At 41.6% G+C, this 26,096-nt stretch overlaps 1 protein-coding gene and 1 long non-coding RNA gene across 4 annotated transcripts; one reads left to right on the forward strand and one right to left on the reverse strand.

Moving 5' to 3' along the window:
• The first annotated feature begins 2,748 nt into the window (after positions 1-2,748).
• On the forward strand, positions 2,749-4,309 carry LOC117472848. The gene is made up of 2 exons (XR_004554966.1): positions 2,749-2,902; positions 3,010-4,309. It is a non-coding gene; the product is annotated as an uncharacterized LOC117472848 (long non-coding RNA).
• Positions 4,225-26,040, reverse strand: LOC117472847 (coiled-coil domain-containing protein 158-like). Of its 3 annotated transcripts, none has more exons than XM_034118273.1 (23): positions 25,664-26,040; positions 25,481-25,538; positions 23,722-23,870; positions 23,207-23,376; positions 22,989-23,098; positions 22,601-22,910; positions 22,439-22,494; positions 22,223-22,333; positions 22,001-22,082; positions 21,696-21,791; positions 16,606-16,758; positions 16,270-16,494; positions 15,952-16,120; positions 14,654-14,806; positions 14,196-14,308; positions 9,981-10,139; positions 9,368-9,460; positions 8,501-8,611; positions 7,956-8,080; positions 7,146-7,208; positions 6,871-6,938; positions 5,059-5,207; positions 4,225-4,337 (listed from the first exon to the last, which is right to left on the reverse strand). In XM_034118273.1, the coding sequence occupies exons 1-22, from the start codon at positions 25,761-25,763 to the stop codon at positions 5,113-5,115; spliced, it is 2,769 nt and encodes a 922-aa protein (XP_033974164.1). In that variant the 5' UTR covers positions 25,764-26,040; the 3' UTR covers positions 4,225-4,337; positions 5,059-5,112. The 3 variants fall into 3 exon arrangements, with proteins under 3 accessions (XP_033974164.1, XP_033974163.1, XP_033974165.1); XM_034118272.1 differs by having other exon boundaries at positions 7,956-8,083; XM_034118274.1 differs by lacking the exons at positions 4,225-4,337; positions 5,059-5,207; positions 6,871-6,938; positions 7,146-7,208 and having other exon boundaries at positions 7,992-8,083; positions 8,434-8,611.
• Positions 26,041-26,096: the final 56 nt, after the last annotated feature.

Here is a 26,096-nt window from a genome sequence, read left to right on the forward strand (position 1 = left end):
TGAACTGAAGAAATACAACAACTGCCATACCCGTAGGCTCTTTCCCGCCGTTGTTGCCATAGTTACCACGTACCAAGCGAAACACTCGGAACAAGTCAGAAAAATATTATTTTGTATTCTGAAGCCTTTGTCCTTTATTCATTTATCTATGATCGATGACAACTCTAGAGTGATGGAAACAGAACGCACGCGGCCAATGTTCCCATGGTGAGTTACATTTAATGTATTTGTTTTTACCAGAGTACTCACTACTACATTTTGGCTGAAGAAAAATCAGCAGTCGTTTATTTGGGAATTTCAATGAAGACCGTAGACAAGTAAACGTCCTGTATTCAAAAATGTAACTCATGTAAAGTATTAAAGTACAAGCATCAAAATGCAAGTTAAATCCTGCTTAACAACCTATTTAAGAAAATAATATATTATTTTATTGGATTGGTATTATTATTATTGATGGATTCAAGTGTTCAGCACTTTAAAAAGTACATTCTAAAGAAAAAAGTTAAGAAAAGAACCTCAAAATTCAATTTCAGTAATAGTAATGTTGAAACTGCCTAGCATATCAGCTTTAAAGATATTTAGGTATCTCTGTGTCTTTATTACTTTACTGTTCAGTGTGTTTATATAACAATGTGATGGAGAACAGTTATAGCTACTATCTGTTTGCTCACCCTAACTGAACCAAAAATGAGGATGGACGAAAAGATTGCAATGAGGGGAGGGGAGAAATACTTCAAATTCAAAGGAGGAGGCAATACAAAGGGAGAGGCAGAAACAGATGAGACACATTTATCACAGTATAAAACTGCAGGCAAGTGAAGACTGCTGGTTAAAATGATCACTGAACAGCTGTGTGTGTTCATGTCAACGGGCAGTAGAATGATGTATTCCTCTACAGTACTAAAGTTCTTTAGAAATAATTTGAGTGTTTTGCGTGATCAATCCACAATCTATTTTGTACAATTATGTACTCTTTTACTGCTGTCCTAAACATAAGCATAGCTGAAGTTCTGTATAATATCTGCGGTATGATAAAAAACCTCAAACTTCAGAAAAGAAATCTGAAAACACATTTTCATCACAAACTGGTGAGAACAGGTAAAAGGGAATTGCACGACTATTGCTTTCTTTCAGGATAAAACTAACACGTGACCTGAGTTCAAACTGTCCTGTGAAACTGCACAATATAATATCTGTAAGAACTACAGTAGTCTTCTCTGTACAAGTTAACAAAGATTAACATTAAATCTGTGTTTGAGGTTCTATCCATCTATTGGATCCTGACAGAATAGATCCAATTAATGAAACAACATGAAGAGATGACACATCAAAGTAGCCTTGCTATCAGGCCCTCGATAGAGGATATCAATGGTCTTATCTTCTCCTCTTCTGTAAGAGATGCAACTCAGTGAATGATCATCAGTCAAGTACTGGCTGGGTGTCCAACTGGCGAAACATGAAGGAGGATATAAAAAGACAGCTCACAGAGCAACTTTCATGTGGTTAAAATAGAGACGCACTTCCTGCTCAAACAAGGAAAAATGATCTGCTCAATGCAAAGTAAAACAAAACACTCTTTCAGAATCTTCTGAGGTGCAGTCAGATACAGTATGTTTGTTCCTTTGTTTTATCCATTATGTCATACATTTTTAACAGAAATTACAACTGTGATGATAAGCAGCAACTCATAATCTTACTGTGTAAATGTTTATTAAGAAATCAATAGTCAACTCCAAATTTGTTTGCAACTTGTATTCTATCCAAGTGGTTTCAACTGATATGTAATTTTGCTGCTTTATAAGATTAATACAGTCCTTAACTTTTTGTGAATCCTTAGGTACAAGGAGAGGTTGGAGACCAAGTATCTTAAAGCTCCAGCAAACAAGATTTCCTTGGTCGGCAGTTGTTGCCGTTTTGTCAACATGAGACTCGATGACTTCAGTGATTGCTCGTCAGATTTATCCAGGAACCAGAGAGCTGTCTCATCGGTTATTTTCCAGCGTGACACTTCAAACCACAACTCCAGTCAAAAGCATATAAAGGGCCTCTCTAAAGAACACACTTGCTTTTCAAAGCAGATGATCCAAAAACAGATTCGCAGAGATTATGTGGCTGCTGTGGAGGAGAAACTCAAACAGCATCCTTTGGCTATGTTCCCGCACTATAGAGATCACATGACCCCAGAGGTGAGTGGACACAAAATCAGTCTGGACTACCAACCTGTTTTGTCACGATCTGTCTGTGTTTTATTTTGTCCTGTCTCGATCTGTCTTTATTTTCCTGTTTTAATTTGAAAAGTGTTCACCCCCCGTCTTGTCTGTTGCTTCCTGTCTCTTTGTTCCCTCCTGCTTGATTACCTGACACTGTTATGTGTCAGCACAAGGAGGCCTGTGTTAAAAGTGCTCAAACATACAGGGTATCTTCATTTCTCTCCAGTTATTCGATAAGGTGGTATCCGTTTTGGACCCAGACATGGGCGAATACAGTGTCTCTGCACTTCCTACGCCTACAGGAGACCATGCGGAGGACGAAGGTGAAGAAATCTGTACAGTGCCAAGGAAGGATGAAGGGAAGAGTAAAACAGGGAGCTTCTGCTGATAACATGCAAGTATTATTTGATTCATGGTATCAGTATCATCTTAATTATTTTGATAAATGAACTGGAAAAGAAACAACTGTATGCTATAATAAGGCTACACACTGTATGCTATAATAAGGCTACACATGTCAATCATTTTAAAGCAGCCCTGATGTCCAACATGAAAGTCACAGAAACCCTTATATCCTACAAATGAATGGGAATGGTTCCAAGAAAGGCCGGACGGGCAAACTATATCAACTCAGCAAACACAAGGACATGAAAGCAGCCGCCACCATATTCAGCAGATGGTTTGCCTCTCCCGTAAGTACCTAAGGAAAAGATAACATAAATCGTACTGTTTTATCAGACCTTACACAAGAACCAGTATAATGTTAAAGAAATGATAAAACACACTTTCACTTTTGCAGGATGAAGAGACCAATATTACTGAATCTGCAGTACACTGAGACACTGCTTCACCACGATTCCCTGTTCAAGCGGAGGGCAGCAACAATTACTAAGGTCAAGAATTACATTCTGTCCAGGCCACAAACAGAGGGGACATTTTTAAAGCAGCAGAGCCAAACAGAGAACACAAACGGTAAAGTTAAGAAAATCTTAGAAACCCACAACGTCGGAAATACCTCCCCACTGCAGTTTAAGTTCCTTCCATCAGGATCCAAACATTAGCCAATACGAGCAGATACAAATTCTCTATCAAACCATTTTTTTAAAAGTGCGGGTAGCATCAGCACATCTCCAACCATGCTCGTTTCCCCTTCCTTTCTTTCTTTTTTGCTAAATGTTGTACTTCCCTTTATTCACCTTTTACTCTTGTAATCATATGTGGTTTTATTAAGTCTGACTGTGAATGTCTTTTTTTGTCTTTATCTGTTTGTTTCTCTGTCTTTATTGCTACGGCGGCAGAGCCCTCAGGGACAATAAAGGATTTGAACACGAACAAAGAGTAGCAAAATATTATTTCTAAATCGCTTCTGATTTAGAAGATGTACAGTGAAGAGATATAAGCGATGTGGAACAGTTGGTTCGTTGACAGAATGAGGACCAGAAACAGATGTATGTAACCTTAGCTGTGAGGAGTTATGCAATGCACAATGGAGCAAGGCTAAAAGGCAAGACTTTACATTTAAAGGAGGGGTTTCTGTGTATGGAGTGTTCAAAGCACTTCTATCGAAATGCTCTTCAAAACCACACTGTAAAAAAGGAGCAAAAGAAGAAGTGTGTCAGTGCTCAAGGAAACATGACCACTTCTGCTTACGCAAGTGGAGGTTTTATGTTTAACGGGTGACTCAAATGATCTTGAACAGCCAATATGCACTCAGTGGACACTTCATTAGGAACACCTGCAGCTAGGGCATAAATCCTGCCTTGTCAAATTTGATCATGTTCAGTTTGTCGACATTATCATATCATATATTTTGACGATTATGTATTTATTATTGAGGTCCTATATTCAATTGCATTGTATTGATCTGTGTTTCTAATTGTCTGCCCACTCCTGTAGCAAAGACCCAACACATCTCAAGACGATTTAGTCCAGGCTAACACCACCTATAACTATGAGCTTCATGTTAAAACATATAATACACATTTATCATAAAACTAGACATACACATCAATTGTAAAATCAAATCAAACTTTATTTCAGCAATAAATTAGAAAAAACATCCGAGTGAATCTTTTGACAACTTCATCTAGGGAGCCTTATAAAAAAAAGCAGTACAAGGGGAGCTCCCTGAAAGACAAAACATTTGAATTTAATGAATTCTGAGAAATGTGATTACAGAGGTTTTTGATCAAATAACATTAACACAATTGTATGAAATGTTTGTGAGGCGCTGAAGGACAGGTGTAATGTGACATTTTTTGAATTGCTATAGTTGATCCAATATCAATATCAGAGATATGTCTCTGTGTCCCATAATTCGTTTTTAATCCATTGTATTAAAATAATTGACTTTTGTGTCATTGTTGTTCAGTAAAGCAGTGTTTTTCAACTCACCGTTTTTGCTTTCTTTTGACCACCACTCATATTACTCTCTTCATCTAGGTTATACTTTTGTCCAGGGCCCAGTTCGGAGTCTTTTTCCTTTTCAAATATTTATCCATCACTGTACGTCTTGTCACGGACACCTCTCGTGCGCATCACTAATTCTCTTGTCTTAAAGGTAATTATTGCGCTACTGCCACTCACTGGGCAGGTCAGTACATGGAAGAGTATTTAATTACTTCGCTAGTCACTACATTGCAGGAACACACGCACAACCATGGCAAATTATTAGCAGTAACTAAATAATATTTATAATATTTATATAAGTTGGATAATTTCCCACGGCACACCTGACGATCTCTCACGGCACAGTGGTTGAAAATCACTGCAGTAATGATACAGTATTTGGAAGAATTTCCGAACGACTCAGTCAGTAAATATATGATTCACATTATTAGCAACTCACTGATAGGAGGGTCAGCCTGAGGGCCGATGTGAACACAGTCTATGGTTGTCACTGTCAGCTGTTCGGGTCAGAGGTCAGCAGAGCGTGGACGGGCGACCGGCGGCCCAGTGAGAGCAGCTGTGGGAAGGAAGAGTACCTTGCTGCAGACGCTGTGTTTCCAATGACATAAAGAGAAAAGCGGGAAATAACAAGAGTATTTGTACGACATCAATTATTAAAATATTTGCAGGTTATTTTCCTGTTTATTGACTAATCATTTGGTTAAGTTTTATAGCAGAGGAACACTGTATAGATCAGTGGTTCTCAAACTTTTTCTGTCATTCCCCACTTTGAACAGGTTGGCCTTTTCAAGCCCCACCTGTTCCTCATCGCTCCAATAAAATGGTAGGCCAAGCTTAAAATTGTCAAACGTATCGTTCGATAACAGGGGTCTCCAACCTTTTTTAGGACGAGAGCTACTTTAAAAAAATAAAACAAGTCGTGAGCTACTTTTACTCCTCTTTTTTGTTTTTTTGCAGTGTATATATTTAGCACATTTTAACATTATTATATGCTGACCTTTAACCTTTGTGTGCTGTTTGGGTCTGTGGGACCTGTTTTCAGTGTTTATTAAAATAACATTTATGCAATTAAATTATTTGAACCTGCTTTATTTGGGGGTGGACCTCACATCCTCTAGGGGGGTCGGGGGGCATACACCCCCGGGAAGATTATTTTTTAGATGTTGAAGTGAAATGCATCAATCTGGAGCACTTTGAGCACAAAATGAATTTATGGATACAGCTCTCAACACTCAGATGAAAGGGAGATGTATACTTTTCAATAATCCAAACATCTTTAGAATATGATCTCAACCAATAACAAATCATTTCAACTTGTTTATTCTTATCTTATGTTACTAGTTAGCATTCTTTCTTTTTATTTATGCATATTTTACTAATCACTCCGCTTTTAAACTGTTTATATATTTATAACTAGGCTATATTAAATAGATAAAAGTGTGCTCTCTCTAGCTCTCTCGCGACGGCTGGCGCTAAAAAAATAAAATAAACATAGGCCTATTTGTAAAGTGGGGGGACACAAACGGGATTTCGAAAAGTGTCACGGTTAAACTCCTTATGAAGTGGTGAGGTGCCGCTCCACATTGCTTTTCTTCCCGACTGCAACGCTGGTGTGTGTGTGTGTGTGTGTGTGTGTGTGTGTGTGTGTGTGTGTGTGTGTGTGTGTGTGTGTGTGTGTGTGTGTGTGTGTGTGTGTGTGTGTGTGTGTGTGTGTGTGAGCATTTCACATGTGTGTATGAGAGATTTTTACATATGTCTGTAAATGATTTTGGTTTCAGTTGTGTGTGTGTGAGCAGGCTCGGATTGGCCATCGGGAGATTCGGGACTTTTCCCGGTGGGCCGCTGCCGTTGGTGGGCTGCTGCCTTCGGTGGGCCGCTGGCTCTGGCATAGGTGGGCGGTGGACTTTCACAGCACCGCTGCGCCAGTACCGCACCCGCCGCCGCAAACACCCGCCGCTGGGAGGCTCCGGCGCAGCGGCGCTGTGAAAGTCCATCGCCGTTGCGAGTCTCCGGCTGTAACAGTCCACTACCGCCCGCGAGGACCCAGGTTTGATTCCGGCCTGAGGTCCCAAAAAATAATTTAAAAATAATAATCTCCTGTTCATCGTGTCCATTCGCGACCCACCTATCACATCTCTCGCCCCACACTTTGAGAAACGCTGGTATAGATGAAGGGGGTTACGTACACTGACATATATTTTAGAAAAACTTGATTTGCATGAAAATGACAAGGTAGTAGACAAAAACTCACTCTCCTTGAAGGATTTGTTGTTGATTTTTTTCCCGTTGAGCTCAGCTGCATTCAGGAAAAGTGGCTCGCTGTACACAGTAAATGCACAAACAGACACACATTACATCACATTACACAGCCTGTAGCACTTTGTGGTGCTTTGCATGTTGCATGAAGGGTAAAAGGTCACGTGGGAAGATGGTGTGAGCTTCTCTTATCCTCAAGACAAGTCGTAATCATGAGATATAAACAAAAAAGACGACACTGAGGTGGTAAGGTTTGGGTGCGCTCTCTACCTGCCGCAGGTTTTTCTTCTCAATCTTGAGCCGACCTTTACTTTTTCCTCCTTGTCAATGTTGCTGTGGGTGCAGAAGAATAATTAAGTATAAGTAAGACACATTCCAGGAGTCCACAACATATCTTATGACCCAAATTAAGTTTGAACTATACTACGTCAGAGGTATACGTTTTTATCTTGTCCACGATTAAGCTTATTTGGAGAGCAGTAGGCCATTAAGTCCCAATGGTTGTGGACCCGAAATACGATTTCTCTTTAATCTTTTAGTACCTAAGAAATATCCTAATAGGTCTCAGTAGAAGAAACACATACCTCTGGAAGACTTTCTTGCTACAAATAAAGAAAAACAATTACAAACCCTCCGTCCATCCTCCTCCTTATCAACACAATCAATTATATAGCTCAATGGAGAAAAATGAATTCCACTTCTTCCAAAAGAATAAGGAGATACATAATGGGAAAATGAGATTGTTCTAATCATTTAAACATAACTCTTTCTCTTCTTTTTTCAAAACCTTTTTGTATTCATCATGATCGGTGCCTTTTTTTCCTTTAAATTCATTAATTGTTAATTGTGCGGTAATGTAAAAAAAACTAGACAGGGTCAACAGTCTGTATGATCTACAGTAGTACAGTAAAAGCCGTGAAAGTGTGAGTAACGAATCCACTCAAGTATACACCCCCCGCTCCTCCTCAACTCTAAATGACTTCCTGTTCACTTAGTAGCATCACATGATTTTCAGATGTGACCTAAGCTAGCCTAAGAACCAAGCTAATCCTTGCAGTGTGGGAACGGAGCCAGACGTACAATGTGGTTCTGTGCACTTTCTCCGGCGCAGACCTCCTCCTGTTATCGGTGTGTGGTCTGTGCTTCCCTGAAACCGCTCCTCGAAGCCCTCTGACCAGAGACCTGAGCTCTGGGGAGGGGCTTTCCTGCTGGAGGACAGAAAGACAATGTCAACCCAGTGCAGTTGTGATGTCTATATTACAAAAAGCTGGTCTGATAAGCTTGTATTTCAAACAGAGGAAACAGCGCATAAAGCATTTCTGTGACAATTAGCAAGAAGTTCATTTATTCTGAAGTCAGTAGTAACATATAAAACTGAATAGGCACTATGACAGTTTAGGACAAAACCACAAATAGTAATAGGCGCTTTTTTTTAGATGATTAATATTGAGGTTTTATTGCCTGGCCACAGGAATGTGATGGTGTGCATGTTTTTGATTTAAAGGTTGAGCAGATGTGCTGAGCTTGTGTCTGTGCAGCCAAATAAACAATGACTCACACATTCACTTGATGGGCTGGAACAGTTAGGGATAGGCAGGCAAGATATAAGAAGTTCCTGAGTGTACCGTGATCTGGGCGTTGGAGGCATGCTGGGAGCAGGGTGGAGCAGGGAGTGCAGATGGGGAGTCCAGGACAGGTGGATGTACATTCAGAGCTGTGTTTTGACCTTGGAGCTCCTATTGAAAAGATAACATTGGTTATAAGGAGCTCAGATGTAATGAAGCTCTTCGAGTAAGTCTGATTAGGTCAAACAGATTGTTGTGCTTTTATTTAATATAATAGAATAGGGAGGGATGAAACCCTCTTTAATGGTCACACATGCAGAGCACACAGCACACACAGTGACATTTGGCCTCTGCATTTAACCCATCCTAGTACAAGGAGTCTAGAACTAGGAGCAGTGGGCAGCTAGTGTACAGCGCCCGGGGAGCAATGGGAGTGAGGGGGGAAGGGGGGTGTCCGGTGCCTTGCTCAAGGGCACCACGGCAGGGCAGGAGGTGAACTGGGACCTCTCCAAGTAGCAGTCCACACTCCATATTTAGGTCTGGTCGGGGACTTGAACCGGCGACCCTACGGCTCCCAGTCCAAGCCCCTACTGACTGAGCCACTGCCGGACATTTAGGTCTTAATGTGTGCATCTGTATAAATGTGTCTTTCATTGTGTATATATAGGTATATACATATTTGCATAGTGCATACATATTTTTATATATATTTGTTTTTGTATTCGGGATGTGGGAAACGGTATTTCGATCTCTCTGTACACACAAACTGAAAGATTGACAATAAAGTTGACTTTGACATGTATGATGAAAAGAAAACAGCACAACATTCGCTAAAAGTATGCTTTTTACAAATATAGACATACTTTGTATAAGTGGAAATGCCCTACTCCTTCTCACAAAAAGACATTTGTCTGTAAACAGCCCTACCTTCAAGTCCAGGGCATGTCGGAGTTTCAGACGGAAATAGTCCTGCTCCTGCAGCTGGATGAAATCTTGACAGTCTGCAAAGCTTTCTGACAACTTCGGAAAGAAACAGAGCACATGTAACAGTAACAGTGATGGTCACAAACAGCGCCAGAACAGGACAGATAAGGTTCTTTATTTACCCGATAACACAAACTAACATTTCGGTTTTGTTCCAGAGTGAAATGATAACTGACAAATATTGATAGTTAAAAAAAGTTCTTCAGATTGTGTCATATTATTATTAAGCTGGTTATCAGCCCATTTTAAAACCTTCTATAAAAAATATTTGAGTATTGTATGCTTTTAGTAAATAGCGGACAGTAAATAGGTGATAGTAAATGAGTGGAAAATAGGGTGGGGAATTGAATGCAAGAAAACTCAACTAAGTATGTTTTAGCTACTTATCTGCACTTAGAACTGGAAGCCACAAACAGATCTTTGTTGAAGAATATCACATGTGTAATTTTCACCTGTAACTTTCAACATGTATTTCAGGTGTGTGTGTAACCATCCTATCACAGCAGATGATTTGGTGGTAATGTAATCACAAAGAGAAAGTGTAAATGAGTTCCACCTTGTTAAGGATGGCCTCCAGCTGGCCGATCCGCTCCCTCAGCTGGTTATCTTTGGAGCGAAGGACCTCCTGCTCAATGCCAAGTTGTTTCTTCTCCTCCCTGACAAAGGTTAGCTCCTGGAGCTGCCGCTGGTTCTCCAGGCTCTGGTAGCGCTTCTCCTGGACACGATTGGGAGGAGAGGTAAACAAATGGTGTTGGCATGCATGTCAAAAATGAATTTGATCATGTTTTGGGATTGAGTTGTCTGCGTAGAGGATTTGGTGTCCAATAAATAAAACCAGAACTATAAAAAATATGCTCAAAAGACTTGACTTTTCTTGGTTTGTAAAATACATTCACAAATAATTTTTTTATTTAACTTGATCAGAGAAGAATAAGTGAATAATCAATAGAAGTGCTAAACATTAAGGCCCAAATCCAAATCCAAACCACACCCTACCCACTCCCACTCCGTGGCGGGGTGACACTTTCAATTTAAGGAGGCTCCTTCTTTCAGAATGAGAGGGTAAATACAGCGACAAGCAAGAAGAGGAAACAGGAAATGCCGTAACTTTTCATAACAATGGTTTCCTTTTGCCCTCTGACGCAGATGCCCAACCTTGGACAGCCGCTATCTCCCTTAAGGAGGGGCTGCCCTAGCATTTTGTTGTCGTTACCAGTTTATGACCGGGCAACTTTCGGTCAGAGATAGTTATTGTTTTGGGACACCTGGAACACATCCTTCTCGGGGTGTAGATGACCCGAGCCATAAGCGACAACAAATGTGATTCAGTGTCCTCAGCTGTTTAGTCCATCTATTGAAGAATGTTGATTATTACACTCTGAACTAGTTAAAACCTGGAGCTACAGGAGGGTTCTTCAGAATTGATGTGGCATCTCAACCGTGTGGTCAGACCGTGGCCTGTGACATGTCTTGTGAATTCTCCGGCCGAAGCTCCAAATAAACCGTCAGTGTTTGCCATCAAAGCTCCAGCTCTCCTCGTGTCTCTCTGAGTCCTGTTTCCAATTGCTTCAGAAGTTTCCCCCACAAATTGGCGTTGTCGGCAGGATACCAACAAATCTTCAGAACTGGTAAGTGTAATTTCAAATCCACATTTGGACATTGCCTTACCAGAATCTGTGATTGACGGTATCCTAAAATTACCTGTGAAACTGAGCGGCTGTGTTTCGTTTTTTGGTTAATGAACATCTGAGGCTTGGAACGCCCAGGGAATCAGTGTCTGGGGACTTTGTCCTGGCTGATTTTCTCTGTGTATGCTGCTCGGGACGGAAGTTCCATACAAGCATGCACAGCTCATGTTCGGAGAAACCTTAAAGAAAGGCATCAGTAAAGTGGAACTTCTGTGTGAAAGAAATGTAAAGATTTGTATTGGACAAATCGCCACATTTTAGGGGTTTCAGCGGCCAACACAAGCAGTGTTACATAATGCAGCAGTGAGCAACAGAGGTGGGGAGAGGCGGGGCTATGGCTTCATCGTTATCAGGAAATGATCGTATAGGACGTAGTACGTCCTATACGATCATGTCCCAGTCAGTACAGTCCAAATGAGAGAGAATTATTCTCTTCACCTTTCTGCTCGGGGGGCTCAAGCAGACAACCCTGCCGGACGATGCGAGGGTTTTCAGAGGCTTCTATAATACAAGGTTCCATGTTTCTTGGAGCAGTTTGATGTCTTCCTCTCCTATCACGGGGGGGGACACCTGGATGCATCACTAGGAATACGCAGTTGCACTGCTTTCAACATTGATAGCAGAAGGAATACCGGCAGATGAGCCTCCGTTTCACTGGGGGATCAACTACAGTGCTCACTGAATGGGCCACACAAAAGCAGAGCAATTGGGGGGGTTGAAATATGGCGCTCTGATGAAGAAGAGTTTGAGTCAATCAGCACCTCAGTGCTAATCTACAGTATCAGGATGCCTTTACACACCAGACACTCGGTGTCATAAAGGGAGGAGGAGAACGAGTCAGGAAGACTGACGGTCATGTTCTTCCAGCTCTCGTACAAAGATGAACTTTGAATTGAATGACCAGATGTACAATTAATGATTGTTTTTATATTTCCAATTACCAGACATGTGTTAAATAGTGGTGATTCATATATTTTTGTCAGATCAGATTACACTTTCACACTTTCGCACTAAGCAAAATAAATAAATAAATATTCTCAGATTATAAGGTATTGAATAATAAGGTATTTCTAATATTATAACAGATAATGTTAATATCCTTAATTGTCCAGCAATCAGGCTTAACAACATTACACTTTAATGTATTATCCATGCACAGACAGACCTAAAATGATGTTTCAAGTACTAGATTAATTTCAGTTTTGGACCAAAACAAATATTTATAATAATTCATATAACAATTATGTAGCATATTTGATCCTCAAATTAGAGAAGTATAATTGAAAGAAATTGATATTCTGTATTCAACATTAGATAAACACAGAAGAACCCTTTCCAAGTACCATAAGTAGATGTTCAGGTAAGTATGGCTAATAAGAATAATTAATTTAGTTAATTTGGAACAGATCAGTGGTAGAATTTACAAATGTATGAATTAAAGTTTTAGGAATGTTTAATCCTTCCTTTCCAGGTTTTTACAAAAGTCTTTGAATATTTGCCTAACTTTTCCTTTTCAGATTGTTAAACATTTTGAGAATTGTTTAACTTTTCCCTTCAGATTTTGAACTGACATAAGGATTGATAGTTTAAGTAATGTAATTATGTTATCATGCCATAGTCTTTTGATTTAATATTTAATGAAGCTAATGTAAATATAATCCTAAATTGAAGACACTGCAATTTTGCAGATTGATTAGATCACCAGTGTGAATTTTTATACCTTAGCTGGATCTCTTATGATCCTGATTTTTAAATGCTTTGACTAGTGTTTGCCTTGAAATAAATCTTTAAACTGCAAGCTGGTTTTGATTTTATAGTTTGATAAGTGAGATTAACTAATGATTAAATGTTAAAACATATTAGTTTAAAAATGTTTTTTGCTATTATGTATCTGTGATTTTATATGTGTTCATTATTATGCTTTTGACAAAAAGATGCTCCAAACACTGGCGAGAGATGATTTTTCTATTGTGATTGGCTGTCTCAATCATTGTGATTGTATGTTTCAATCTTATTATGTTGTTATTGATGTGATTGTTATTGATGTAATTGGTGTAAATCCACACTCAAATCTGAAGATTCCCATTGATTTAAGTATTGAACAAATTATTATTAAGGTTTTAGGTTATCAAAATTGATAAAAAGAGAGGAACTGTCAGGGAATAACTCTGTATACATGTTTACCTTTTGCCCTCTGACGCAGATGCCCAACCTTGGACAGCCGCTATCTCCCTTAAGGCTGCCCAAGCATTTTGTTGTTGTTACCAGTTTATGACCGGGCAACTTCGGTCAGAGATAGTTATTGTTGTGGGACACCTGGAACACATCCTTCTCGGGGTGTAGATGACCTGAGCCATAAGCGACAACAAATGTGATTCAGTGTCCTCAGCTGTTTAGTCTATCTATTGAAGAATGTTGATTATTACACTCTGAACTAGTTAAAACCTGGAACTACAAGAGGGTTCTTCAGAATTGATGTGGCATCTAAACCGTGTGGTCAGACCGTGGCCCGTAACATGTCTTGTGAATTCTCCGGCCGAAGCTCCAAATAAACCGTCAGTGTTTGCTATCAAAGCTCCAGCTCTCCTTGTGTCTCTCTGAGTCCTAACTCTCCATTGCTACATAAGTTTCCCCCACAACTAACATTAAACTCCAAACATTTTTAATGGCGTTTTTTTTTTAAACTCGTTTTGTTTTAAAATCTAATGTTCATATGCTGCTTAGTTTTTGCAAAAGTCCTGTGAATATAGAAACTTGTGTAGGCACACATTTACCGTTTTTTGTAGACTAAACACGGGCATATGATCCTAAGTTTATAAAAAACGATAAAAAAAAATACTATTAACATCTGTTTGTCGATATTAAATGTCTATCTTGTTTTGCAGTATATCAGTAAATGTTTGCACGGAAATATTTGTAAGAAGTGTGTTTCATGACACACACACACACACACAGCGTTGAGTCGGTCAGGTAGTGCAGCAGGTGAAGTCAGGTGCCATGCTCGCTGTTAGAGGGCTCCATAACCCACTACCACTCAGGTAGGTTGTAGGGGGCGGTTTGGAATTGGGCCCTAAGTGTTTTACCTGGTACAGCTTGTCCATTATCTCCTCCAAATGCTTGATTTTGCTCTGCAGGGAGTCGACCTGCTGTCTCCGGGCGGTGATCTCTTTCTGCATGTCCAGGGCTACTTGGAGGCCTAAAGTGGAGACAAACCCAGAGGACAGAAGGAGAGCGGGGAAGTGATCAAGCTAGGTAGGAAGTACTTCATGCACATATAATCTCAGAACATATAATCAATCACAGAACTTTAATTTTGGCCATGTGTTAGTAGTTACAGGATTATACCTCAGAGTGGAATACCGCAGAGAAGGTTATATAATAATGTTGCAATTTAATCAAATACTTAATTTAATGTTTTGTGCAAGAATTAGACTGTTATCTCGTTACTTCATCACAGACGGAGGTAAATCAGAGGATGTTTCTTCTTTATACATGAGATCTTTTAATTAAGTCTCAGATTAAATGATGTCATGTATCTAACCGTGTCCCTCAGCTCCTTCCAGCGTCCTCAGGGTGCTCCCGACCTGGTCCCGCTCGTCCCGGGCTTTCCGGAGCTGACTCTGAAGCTTCAGCACCGCGCCCTCCTGCTCCTCACTCCTGCAGCTGTGGAGCTGCTGCAGCTCCATGTGCTCCTCTGAAACCAAGCCCGCACAAACACACAAATCACATCCACTGAGAGAAATCCACTTTAACACACACAATGATAGAAGGGCTTGGTTGACAGTGAAAACATACCAAACATGGTTCTTTGTTTTTTTTTTAAACAGCAGGACAAGAGGATCATTTGATTTGGCAGAAAACTGTGAGAGCTGAAGTCTTTCTAGAAACGGCCCTGTGTAATTCCTGGTTAATGAAAATGTGTGGTAACACTAGACTGCAATCCAGATGTAACATTACATTACATGTCACTTGTTAGACGCTTTTATCCAAAGTGACTTACATACATGCTGTGGACAATCCCCACAGGAGCAATTTGAGGTGAAGTGTCTCGCCCAGGGACACAAAGACATGCTGACTGCAGTGGGGTTTGAACCTGTGCTCCCCTGATCCGAACACCAACGCTCTACCCACTGCGCCACATGCCTCCCTAACATTCAATATATTAAAGTCCACATGAAATATAATACCGTGATAGTATTTTACCATCCAGGATAACTACCAATTAACAATGTAATTTAAAAAAGGTGAAAACTAATAATGGTATTATCTTCTGTATCGTAGTTCAAAAATAAGTTTGATAAAAGGTCAAGTTCCAGATCCAGATTTGATTACAATTAAATATGGAGCTTTATTTGAGTACTTATAATAACAAAAAATAATGTTATGCGTGTGAAGAACTTTGTTGGCTATATAAGTAAATAACATTAATGTCCAAAGCATGTTAGACAAAAGCCTCACACTTGGATAACGCACAATGTATCGTAAATTCATACACTCAAACAGACAAACAAGGTTTACATTTTTCTTTTACTGTAAATGTAGAATTCTGTTGCAATATGATCTTTATATGTGAGTTTATTTAAGGCTGTATGCATACATTTATTTAATTGTTAAAAACTGCTGGGACACTTTATGTATTGTATAACTTGCTGGTCGGTTTACCTGCATGTCAGTTTGTTCATGATGTGACCGAACAATCCCAGGAAGACATGTAAGCTGCATGTATGAAAACTATTAATTTATTAATTTAGAGGGAAATTAAGTTATATTTGTTGTCTAAATGATGGATATTGATCTTGTTTGTGGTTGATGATACTCATTTAGTAAAGCCAAACTCACGAGTGAGGCTGAGTAACTGCATGCGCAGCAGCTCCAGCTGGATGTTGAGCTGCTTTTTCTCAAGACTTTCCTCCTGGACACGCTGCCTTTGTTCAGCCACAGAGGCCTGTAGCTGCCGCCGCTCGTGCTCTGCAGCAGCATCGGCTGACTTGTGCCAGTCTAACTCTGCCTAAATAAGCATATAGAAAGGAGGAGAGACAGAGAGCGTCAGGTAAGTTATGAAGTTTGGTGGGGGAAGGCTTGATAAGATGTGATAAGGAAAAGCTTCCTTGAGAGATCTCATCATATTTTAATAAAGTTTCCCTCCTCTCTCCTGACCCTGAGCTGCTGAATCTCCCTCTTGTGCAGGTTGAGCTGGTTGAGCTGGTTACTGAGGAGGCTGTTCTCCTGGTGAAGGTCGTGGATAGTGCGGCCGTGCTGCACTGTCATCTGTACGCTGCTCTCTATCATCTTCTCCCTGTCAATCAGCTTCAGCCTCAGTGTCTCTCCTTCTGCCTGCAGGGCCTGGCCTCTGCTTTGGGCCTCCTCCAACCTGGCAAGATGCTGGAGAAATAAAGTTTCAGATTAATGAGACTACAAATTAGGCACAGGTTACCAGATCATGTTGTAAAAACCATATAGACTCATAATGCTTGATCTCCTCTAGAACATTACGAGCTGTGCTTCTTGCTGTCTGAGCTGGAGGTCTTTGTGTTTCTCCTCCAGGAGTTTCTGGGATGTCCTCCCCTCCTCCCCGGCCGCCTCCAGCTGTCCTCTCAGGGCCTCCACCTCCTCCTGGAGCTCCCACTGCTGCTGCAAACCACACCTCTGTACAGGATGAAGCAGGAGACATAGTGGGACGATTGTATTAAAAAAACGACCAAAAACAATAATCTTTTGACAGTGGGAAGAAATATGATCTCACCGAAAGGGAGAGAAACTGGCTTGAAATGTCATCTTATTTCCCGTTATTCCAAATTACTAAGTGCTTTCTTCAATTCTAAAGTTGTATAATAAAAGATTTAATTTAAAGTTCACCTGACAACTGCACTTTAAAGCGTTTTCTTCAATGAACACAACAGAGGTATCTGTATTAGGACTAGGGATCGGTACCGAGCCCCGGTATTAAACGGGGCCCCGGGGCGGAATTATTCAAAACCGTGGTACCGTTAAGCTCCAACGTTATCGGTCTTTTTATCGGTACTGGAGACATCTAAAAAATATGTCATATTGTAGTGATCACTGATTCATACACTGGGGTTACATAATCCAATCATGGAACTACAGGTTGGGGGTATTGTTTCCGCACGGACACATGTGTTGACGGTACCTGCTGTGTATTTCCCCTTTCACTTTCTCTTCTTTCCTGCAACCCGACAGCACGTCGATTTCTGCTCCCCAATAAAGAGAGATTTGCACCTTCGATGCACCGTCTCCGACTCCCTTCTCTCGGCACTACATTGGTGACCCTGACATAAGTCTCGCGAAGGATCCGAGACTAAATTGAACACGGCAGAAAGCGCAGCTTTTCTCGGAATGCCGGAGATTCTTGGAGACGTCCGTTGCTGCCTCGTGCGCACGGACTGAGGCTCGGTGCGGCCCAGCGGGATGGCGGAGGACGTCGCTCGCCATTCCCGTTTCGTCTCGGCGCTGGAGGGCAGCAAGCCTTCCTGCTACGGGGAGACGATGCACGACCTGCTAGGTATGGAGGGACCCGACTTCTACCTCGTGGGGCTGTTTCTTCGGGACATGCGGCTGCATGTCCAGGCTGCGCTAGCTAACACGGCTAGTGTTGAGCCCCACGCTTTGGCCGAAGAAGCTTGCCGGTTCTTCCTGGCCGCCCGGCGATTTACCCCAGAGGTGCTTGCCACTGCACGCTGCAGCACCTTCCCTGGTGGGGGCACGCCGCCTAGCAGAGGCTCCGGGGCCGCCGCCGACGACAGCGACTACCGGCCGTCGAGAGCGGCTAGCCTCAACTGCTAACGACAGCTAGCCACGACAGCTAACGGCTAGCTGCTACCAGCGGCTAGCGACGACTGCTAGCAACGGCTGACGATGTCTAGCAGCTACCGGCGGCTATCGACATCCGACTGTTTTTTTTTTGTTTTTGTTTTTTGTGGTGCCGGAGAGGAGGTTTGATCAAGTCTGGTCGGCCTCGCGTGGATCCTCTCGCTATTTCGCCCACCTGTTTTTGATCGTGGACGGGACGACCATTTTTGAGCTTTTTCTGGTGTCTGAGAGGAGGTTCGACCATGTCTGGTCGGCCTCGTGTGGACCCTCTCGCTGTTTTCACCACCTCGACGGCGGTTTCGGACGTCACACGGTGGCGCGCTTCTGGACCCCGTCTCGCCTCTTCCCTCGCCTCGGCGGTTCCGGACGTCGCCCATGCCTTCATCGGCCCGTGGGTGGCGCGCTTCGGGACCCTGCCTGGCCTCGCCTCTTCCCTCGCCTCGGCGGTTCCGGACGTCGCCCATGCCTTCATCGGCCCGTGGGTGGCGCGCTTCGGGACCCTGCCTGGCCTCACCTCTAACCGCGGCTCACGGTTCGCCTCGACGGCGCCCCGTCTGGCCTCTCCCCTGTCCACGGCTCCCTCCTCCCGGGGACACGGCTCCTTCCTCCCAAGGACTTCGTGCCCGCCGCCGCTGTGCCTTCGCCAGCGGCCGGGCGGCGCTCCTCCCTGCTGGGGACCTCTAGGTGTTTCACGCCTGTCCCCACGACGCGACCCTGCTTTCTGCGGCCCCCTGACGACGGCCCGTTCCGGCCCGCCACCCGCCCTCCGGTGGGGATGCCCTCGCCTTCGTTGGGGCCCCTACCCTCTCCTGCGGCCCCCTTCCGACGGCCCGTTCCATGGCCCGCCCTCCTCGGCCCTTGTGGTGCTTCCTCCCGGACGCGAGGATTGTGTCCATGGTTAAATTCTGGGGGGGCTTGTGTAGTGATCACTGATTCATACACTGGCGTTACATAATCCAATCATGGAACTACAGGTTGGGGGTATTGTTTCCGCACGGACACGTGTGTTGACGGTACCTACTGTGTACCTACTGTGTGTTTCCCCTTTCACTTTCTCTTCTCCTCTTTCCTGCAACCCGACAGCACGTCGATTTCTGCTCCCCAATAAAGAGAGATTTGCACCTTCGATGCACCGCCTCCGACTCTCTTCTCTCGGCACTACAATATGTATTATGCTACACAAACATTATATTGCCGTTTTAGTGTCGCCAACTCCGTTTCTAATATGCAATAAGACTACAAAATGCGTCTGATTATTTTTAGTATTTTCGATCTTTCCAATCCAGACGAGAGATCTCTCCCGTCTGCTTGCGAGGGGGCGGGGCAGTTTACACACACGCAGCTGCTACATGCAGCAACACACACACACGCACGCACAGGGCGGAGAGAACGCGCTCCGAGGTGTGATTAAACTTTACCCGTCTCGATGTGGACTATGCTCGTTGCCAAAACTGCAATAAGAGTTTAGCATGTAAGGGCGGTAACACGAGCAATTTGTCTAAACATCTTTCAAAAGTGCACCACATTCAGACGGAGAAATGCACCGTTTTCGACTGTCTTTCTAGTAGCTCTATAACCCCATCCACGAGTAATGTTTCCACGTCAGGTATGTTATGTATGCTAGAGCAGCAACACACAGAGTTAACTAAATTATACAAACATGGGTTAATGATTAGAGGTAACGGAGTTATTTATTTTTTGTTAAAGTTTCAGCTATTCTGTTTACAGTTCTGTCATCAGATTAATTAATACGATTTGTTAAAACATTGTTGTTTCTTTTGTTGTGAAAATATTATTTATTTTATTTAAAGGGGACTTATCATGCAAAATCACTCAATCTTTATTTATTTATATAGCACATTTAAAACAACCTTCAGTTGACCAAAGTGCTGTACAGGCAATAACTACAATATTAAATAACACAATGGGAGTACAATAATAAAACAATAATTAAAAACATGATAAAAAGCACAATAACTAGAAACATATATAAAAAAAACACATACAAATGTAAAAATGTAATGTTCAACTAGTATTAAAAGCCAGTGCAAAGAGGTGAGTTTTTAGCTGAGATTTAAAAAGTTCAATAGACTCAGCAGTCCGGATATGTACTGGGAGGCTGTTCCACAGTCTGGGAGCTGCAACACTGAAAGCCCTGTCACCTCTGGGTTTTTTCCTGCACCGAGGAACCACCAACATATTTTGCTGAGCTGATCGCAATGCTCTAGCTGGAGCATGGCGGTGCAACAACTCAGACAGGTAATGTGGTGCCAGTCCATGCAATGATTTAAAAACAACAAGTAAGTACTTGAACTGGATCCTGTAACTGACAGGAAGCCAATGAAGATCTGCCATAACGGGTGTGATGGTCATAACGTCTCTTCCCAGTAAGAAGGCGTGCAGCCGCATTTTGGACCAGGTGCAGGCGACGGATCACACACTTATCAACACCAATATACAGGGAGTTACAATAGTCTAAACGAGACGTTATAAATAGGTGGATTAGCTGTTCAAATTCCTTACTAGGAAGATAGGCTTTTACCTTCCCCAGAAGCCGCAGCTGGAAGAAGCTTGTCTTGACAACTGAGCTTATTTGTTTGTCGAATTTAAAACAGTTGTCAAAGATGACTCCAAGATTTCTGACAGAGGGACGGCTGTAGGAGGCTAAGGGGCCGAGTACACTATTAAAGCCATCCAGGAGTTCAGACTGTCCAAATATTAAAATCTCTCTTGTTTTCGTTGAGTCAAGAAGTTGATTTCCATCCATGATTTTATGTCTTTCAGACAGCTAAGCAAGGCAATCCTAGATTCCTTATTTGCTTTTATAGGCAGGTATACCTGCAAATCATCTGCAAAGCAATGGTAAGGAATGTTATGCTTTTTAAAAATGCACTTTTTGATGTCTTTTATACATAAATATGTGTCCCCGGTGTGTCGGGAAAAGTGTCAGAAAATAAAACCCTCTCTCTTTTCCTCCGTACCCAAATCTCTAAAAACGGGGCTACAACGGAGCTGATCCAGATTTGCATCCGATATGACGTAATATCGGAAATGTAGGCTGGCTTTACACCCACGGCCCTATCAGAAACGTTGCTATCAGAAACAATGCCGACTGTTTTGGACGTAATATGGTCGGTGTTTACATTAGCATCGCTAACACTCAGAGCTAATCTGTACTGCACAGAGCATGTGTGTGAAGAAGCAGGAAATAAAAAGGAACTCACCTTGTGGTATAACCGGCAAAAGAGAAAGCCTTTGAGCTCCATACTGTTTCAGAAATAATCCTTGATAAGGCATTTCATCACCGCAGAATCTGCCGGTAGAATCTCCCGCATGAGCTCAGCCCCCTCCTTTTTTTTTTTTAAAGCTTTATACCCCAAATCAGCACTTTTGAAACAGGAAGTGAAATAGAGGGATATGAGGCATGGCTAGAATGCGTGATCTGTTTGGTATTTTGAGCAAAACACTTTATAGACATGTTTTTTTATAGACATGATATATTTTTATATATCTGAGACCTATGCTATTGCCTAAAAATAGCATGATAGGTGCACTTTAAAGAAAAAGCAATGCAATTTTTTTTCACAATTTGTTTAGTTAGTTTACCTTATACGATACGAGTACCGTTAAAGGACCGGATCGATAAGCGGTATTGATGAAAGTAGTAGTACCGTTAAAACTTTAACGATACCCATCCCTAATTAGGACTTTCAGTTTTATAACAATAGAAAAGAGATAGAATGCTAAAAAATCACCTTCAGTTGGCCAAGCTGTAAAGATCGCTCTCTCTCACTCTGGGCGTCCATCAGCTGCGACTGAGCCTGAATGAGCTGCTGCTCCAGACGACAAATCTACAATGTCACAAATCAAATGAAATTTCATTTTAATTTTCATTCTGGTATACTGTAGGAGGTAGAATCAGTGCTACTTTTCCATATTGTGTTTGTCTAATCTCCAAACCAAGGTGGATCCATATGGCTGGTTAATAATAACTTGTATCAGCCTCATTATCTCTTTGCGTACATTATTGCTCATCATCTTACTGTACATTCTTCCTTACCTGATCTTTGTGGCTGCACAGGGCTGACTCCAGTTCACTGATCTGACCCTGGTGCAGTGATGTCTGTCTCTCTGCAAGTTTCCTGGGTAAAGAAGGTATGTATTATTTATTTGACACATATACATTAATTCAGAAAATGTATGATTGTCTGATCATTTATTTAAATAGAATGAAAAAGTCACTGATAAAACAGCCACAAACGGATTTTGGAAAGATACTTACTTTAGCAGCTCTAACTTGACATTCAGGCTGATGCTGTTGTTTTTTGATGAGGTCAGTTTGTCAGTCAACAGCGCCATCTCCTGGCCAAGACTAGATATCAGGCCTTCCATTCTAGGACAGAGAAATGTGAACAATGCGGTCACATTCTATTTATAAAATACAATGCTACTCCATTCTCTGTCTCAATCCATACACTGCAGTTCTCCTTTAAATTACCTTTCTTTTTGCTTATTTACTCCACTGCGTCCCTCACTCCCCAGATGGTTAATTGACTGCCAATAACAGAAGAAAATATATTTCAGACATAATAAGAGAAAATATGTGAGTCGAAACATAAAGTAAACTGAACGTGACCTGTAGATGACTTCTATTACTTACCAAAAAAAGTCTTTCCTGTAGCTCCTCTGTCTCATCATTAAAAATATCAGTAAACCGAGCAGCCGGTGTTGAACTTGTATGGAAGTTAGGACTGCTGATTGCATTGTCCCCACGTTGTGTCTCCTGATATAACAGTGAGTACATCTGCTCTACATTTTGTTCCAATGCCTCTACTTTTCTGTTAAGTGCCAACGTCTCATCTTCCGTCTCAAGTAGCTCTTGGTCCTTGGCCCTTTTGATGTTTTGGATCTCTTCCAACATGAACAGCATCTTTTCCATCTGACCAACGTGTGTCCTTGAATCCTTCAATCTACAAATACAAAAGATCTGTGGCTCAAAGCAATTTAAACACTTATTTAGAGGAGTACAACTTGATCAGTGTCTTTACCTGAGGTCAGAGAGGCCGTCCTTCTCCTTCTGGACTTTGTTCAACTTAGTCTGCAGGTTCACGATGGCTTTGTCAAACCTGAACGTCTCTTGTTCTGGTTCATCATGCGTCTGTGTTTGAGAGGGTAAAATAATACATTATACAGGGAAAGCAGTACCAATAATTAATTCAGACCACATCAAACAATTAGGATTCATGGCTGAAAGAAAATTATGAACCTTGTTGAGCTCCAGGTCAGACAGCTGTTGAAGAGAATTATCTATTGTATTTTCCAACACCTTCTTTCCAGGAGAGCTGATATCCGTTTGGTTTAAAATATCCAGATCACAGACCAGTGGCTGAATCACTGCCTGCTGCTGAGTTGAAAGAATAGAGGAACCTCCATCGTCTGCCAAAAAATCAAAAGATGTTTAAAATAAACACTGTGTATGTTGTGAAAGTTAAGGGCTGGTAAAACATGCGTTTGTGATATAACAGGTAAATGTGCTGGGCTCTTGGCTTATGTTTCATACTTTTTTTTATAAATACTATGCTTTCAAATGTTTTTTACCCACACATTTGTATATCTAGTAGGAGGATTTATATTTTAGATGAACCTCCAGCTTTACCAAATTGAGTGTTTTTTATTGTGTTGTGTTGTGAAATAAATAAGCCCTTGCTTAACACATTATTTGTTCATTTTTTTGGCTGCTGACACATAAGCAAAATGTTGTGTGACGCTGCTTGCACTCACACTCATTAAACCTGTAGTTGTGGTTGCTCCTTCCTGGTGAGCTGTGGATGCCATATGTGCAGCCAAATCTCTCCAAAGTTTCTTTGGTTGCGGTTTCCACCTCTTCCTGAAGCCTCTGGGTTTCTTTGGTGCGCCTTTCAAGCTCCTCACTGTAAAACAAACAAATCAAATCTGAGTTTATAAAGCCCAATATCACAAAACACATTTGTTGCAGTGGACTTTACAGATTAACAAACATAGATGACAGTGTTAAAAGATAAATAAAATTACAAGAATTTTTTTTTTTAAACTAGATAGAATCGATAAATAATAAAATGAGATAAAATACAATGAAACTATCAAATGTAAGACGCAGGAGGAAAAACATAGGGTAATCTTAGACGTCTCTAACTATAGGCTTTATTAAAAGGAGGGTCTTCGACACACTCTTAACATTTTGGACACTGTCTGGCCGTTTCTCAATCGCGAGGATGCTGGCTTGGTAGCACAGCCGAGCCGAGCATCTTGCTTCAGAAGCAAGGCAAGAATACTTCCTGGCATTTGGAAAACAAAGAGTGGAACAGGCTAGCAAGTGTGCAGGTGTGCGTCATATGAGAGGCCCCGCCTTACATCTTCCGCCACAGATTTGGGGAAATTGGTCCATGCGCAAAGCATTGTGGGGATTTTAAGGACGCAAAGTCTACCCATGTGCAGCCTCGAAATTTCCCCCAAACCAAGGGCGCGGCCTCGGTGGAATTCCAAGTATGCTGGAGATTGGAACAGTCCTTCGGCGGCACTCAATGACGTAGCATCCTTGAAATATTGGCTTGGAAGCCAATATCCTCGCGATTGAGAAACGGCCACTGACTCCTGATCAAGTTTTGCGGACTCTGGGAACCACTAACAGACCTGCACTCTTGGGGCATAGGGCCCTAGAGGGGACTTAAATATATCATTAATCAGGATATATGGAGAGTATTACTCGTAGTGATGCCATACCACAGTGGAAACTTCTTTTAAACGTCAAGAAGACAAAAATAAGAAAGACTTCTCAAGGTCAGGTCAGGGTTACAGTATTATTAGTAAAGTGAGAGGTTATTAAAGTGTAACATCATTCCAGGTCTGAGCCCTGTGCTCTGTGACATCTGTGCCACCTCTGGCGAGACGAGGTTAATATTCTTTTTATATACAATTATTTGTACATACAACTATTTTTATATACAACTCTCAGGACATAGTTCCCAACCTGTTGAGCGAGCATTTGTTTTGCAAGGGTCAGGGCTTATTTAAAACAGTAAATGGTGTGTTGATCCGATCCAAAAGGCAATTTTATAAAAATTGGTAAGAAAATCAATGTTCACACCAGCACTTTCTCTTTTAATACAGAAACATATCTTTATTTCACAGCTCAGGAACAACAGTACCTCTTTAATGAAATATCACTTGAGTCACCACTTGGTTTTAGTGTTATTTACAGTAAATGCTTCAATGCAGATTTATTTTTGTTAAGTTTAAATGATTTGTTTTATTTTTATTTTGACTACATGTTAGGCACATTTGTTGTGAGTGACTGTCTTTGAATTACTTGATATAAAGTTAGAAATAGGAATGTTTACCCTTTGATTGCATGATTTGTAGATCCATTATTAAGACATTATTATTATTATACTAAAGCAGTGGCTGCTCATGGGTTGGTATTGAGCTTAACATAAAATAGGCTGATGGCTACAAAACAGGAGCTATTTGTAGTAATGCATTTAGGCACAATGGTTGTAACTACCTCAGTTCATCCAGAGTCAAGTTGTTAAATCTCAGCCGAAGAGAGGCGTCACGGGTCTCTGTAGAGGAAGTTAAACAAATTACTTTAGGAACTGAACTATTCATAACAAGTTCACAAAACTGGAGGTTTAGCAAGTAAGCCAACATAGATTTCACTGGCTTTAGCTTGTTTACTGTAACTTACCAGCTGTTCCTGATGGGTTAACGCCTTGTACAACTTTAGCGCCATTATTGCAAGAAAGTCGAATACTCTGAGGGTCGGGGGACTGAAACCCTGATGACATCTCTTTTCACAATCTCCTCAAAGCTAACATCAACAGCTAGCTAGACAGTGAGTTATCGTTAAGCTATGTTCCATCACCATGGAAACTACATCAGTGGCTAACTACTAGCTAGCTTTATGCTATTGATAATTTGCTGTATCGTGTTGGCGTTAAAACCAAACGTAGTTAACATTGTTTGGCTGTCTATGTTAGTCTTGTATTCCGTTAGGTTAACCTGAAGCTGAAATGATTAGCAAAAGTAACGTTAGCGCCGACACTTTGAAACATTCCGTCAACATCCGCTTCCCCCCCCCCCCCCCCCCCCCTCCCCTCCCCCCCGTTGTGACGCAAACG

Source organism: Trematomus bernacchii, unplaced genomic scaffold, assembly GCF_902827165.1.
Source record: "Trematomus bernacchii unplaced genomic scaffold, fTreBer1.1, whole genome shotgun sequence".
NCBI lineage: Eukaryota > Metazoa > Chordata > Actinopteri > Perciformes > Nototheniidae > Trematomus > Trematomus bernacchii.

Bases quoted from the DNA above. Each gene is read 5' to 3' on its own strand.
- LOC117472847 (XM_034118272.1), bottom strand. From the start codon at position 25,763: ATGTCATCAGGGTTTCAGTCCCCCGACCCTCAGAGTATTCGACTTTCT. The intron at 23,099-23,206 runs GTTCATAATTTT...TCTCAAACACAG, and splicing joins CTGACCTGGAGCTCAACAAG to ACGCATGATGAACCAGAACA. The intron at 7,209-7,955 runs GTACGTCTGGCT...CTGCACCCACAG, and splicing joins AAAGTGCACAGAACCACATT to CAACATTGACAAGGAGGAAA.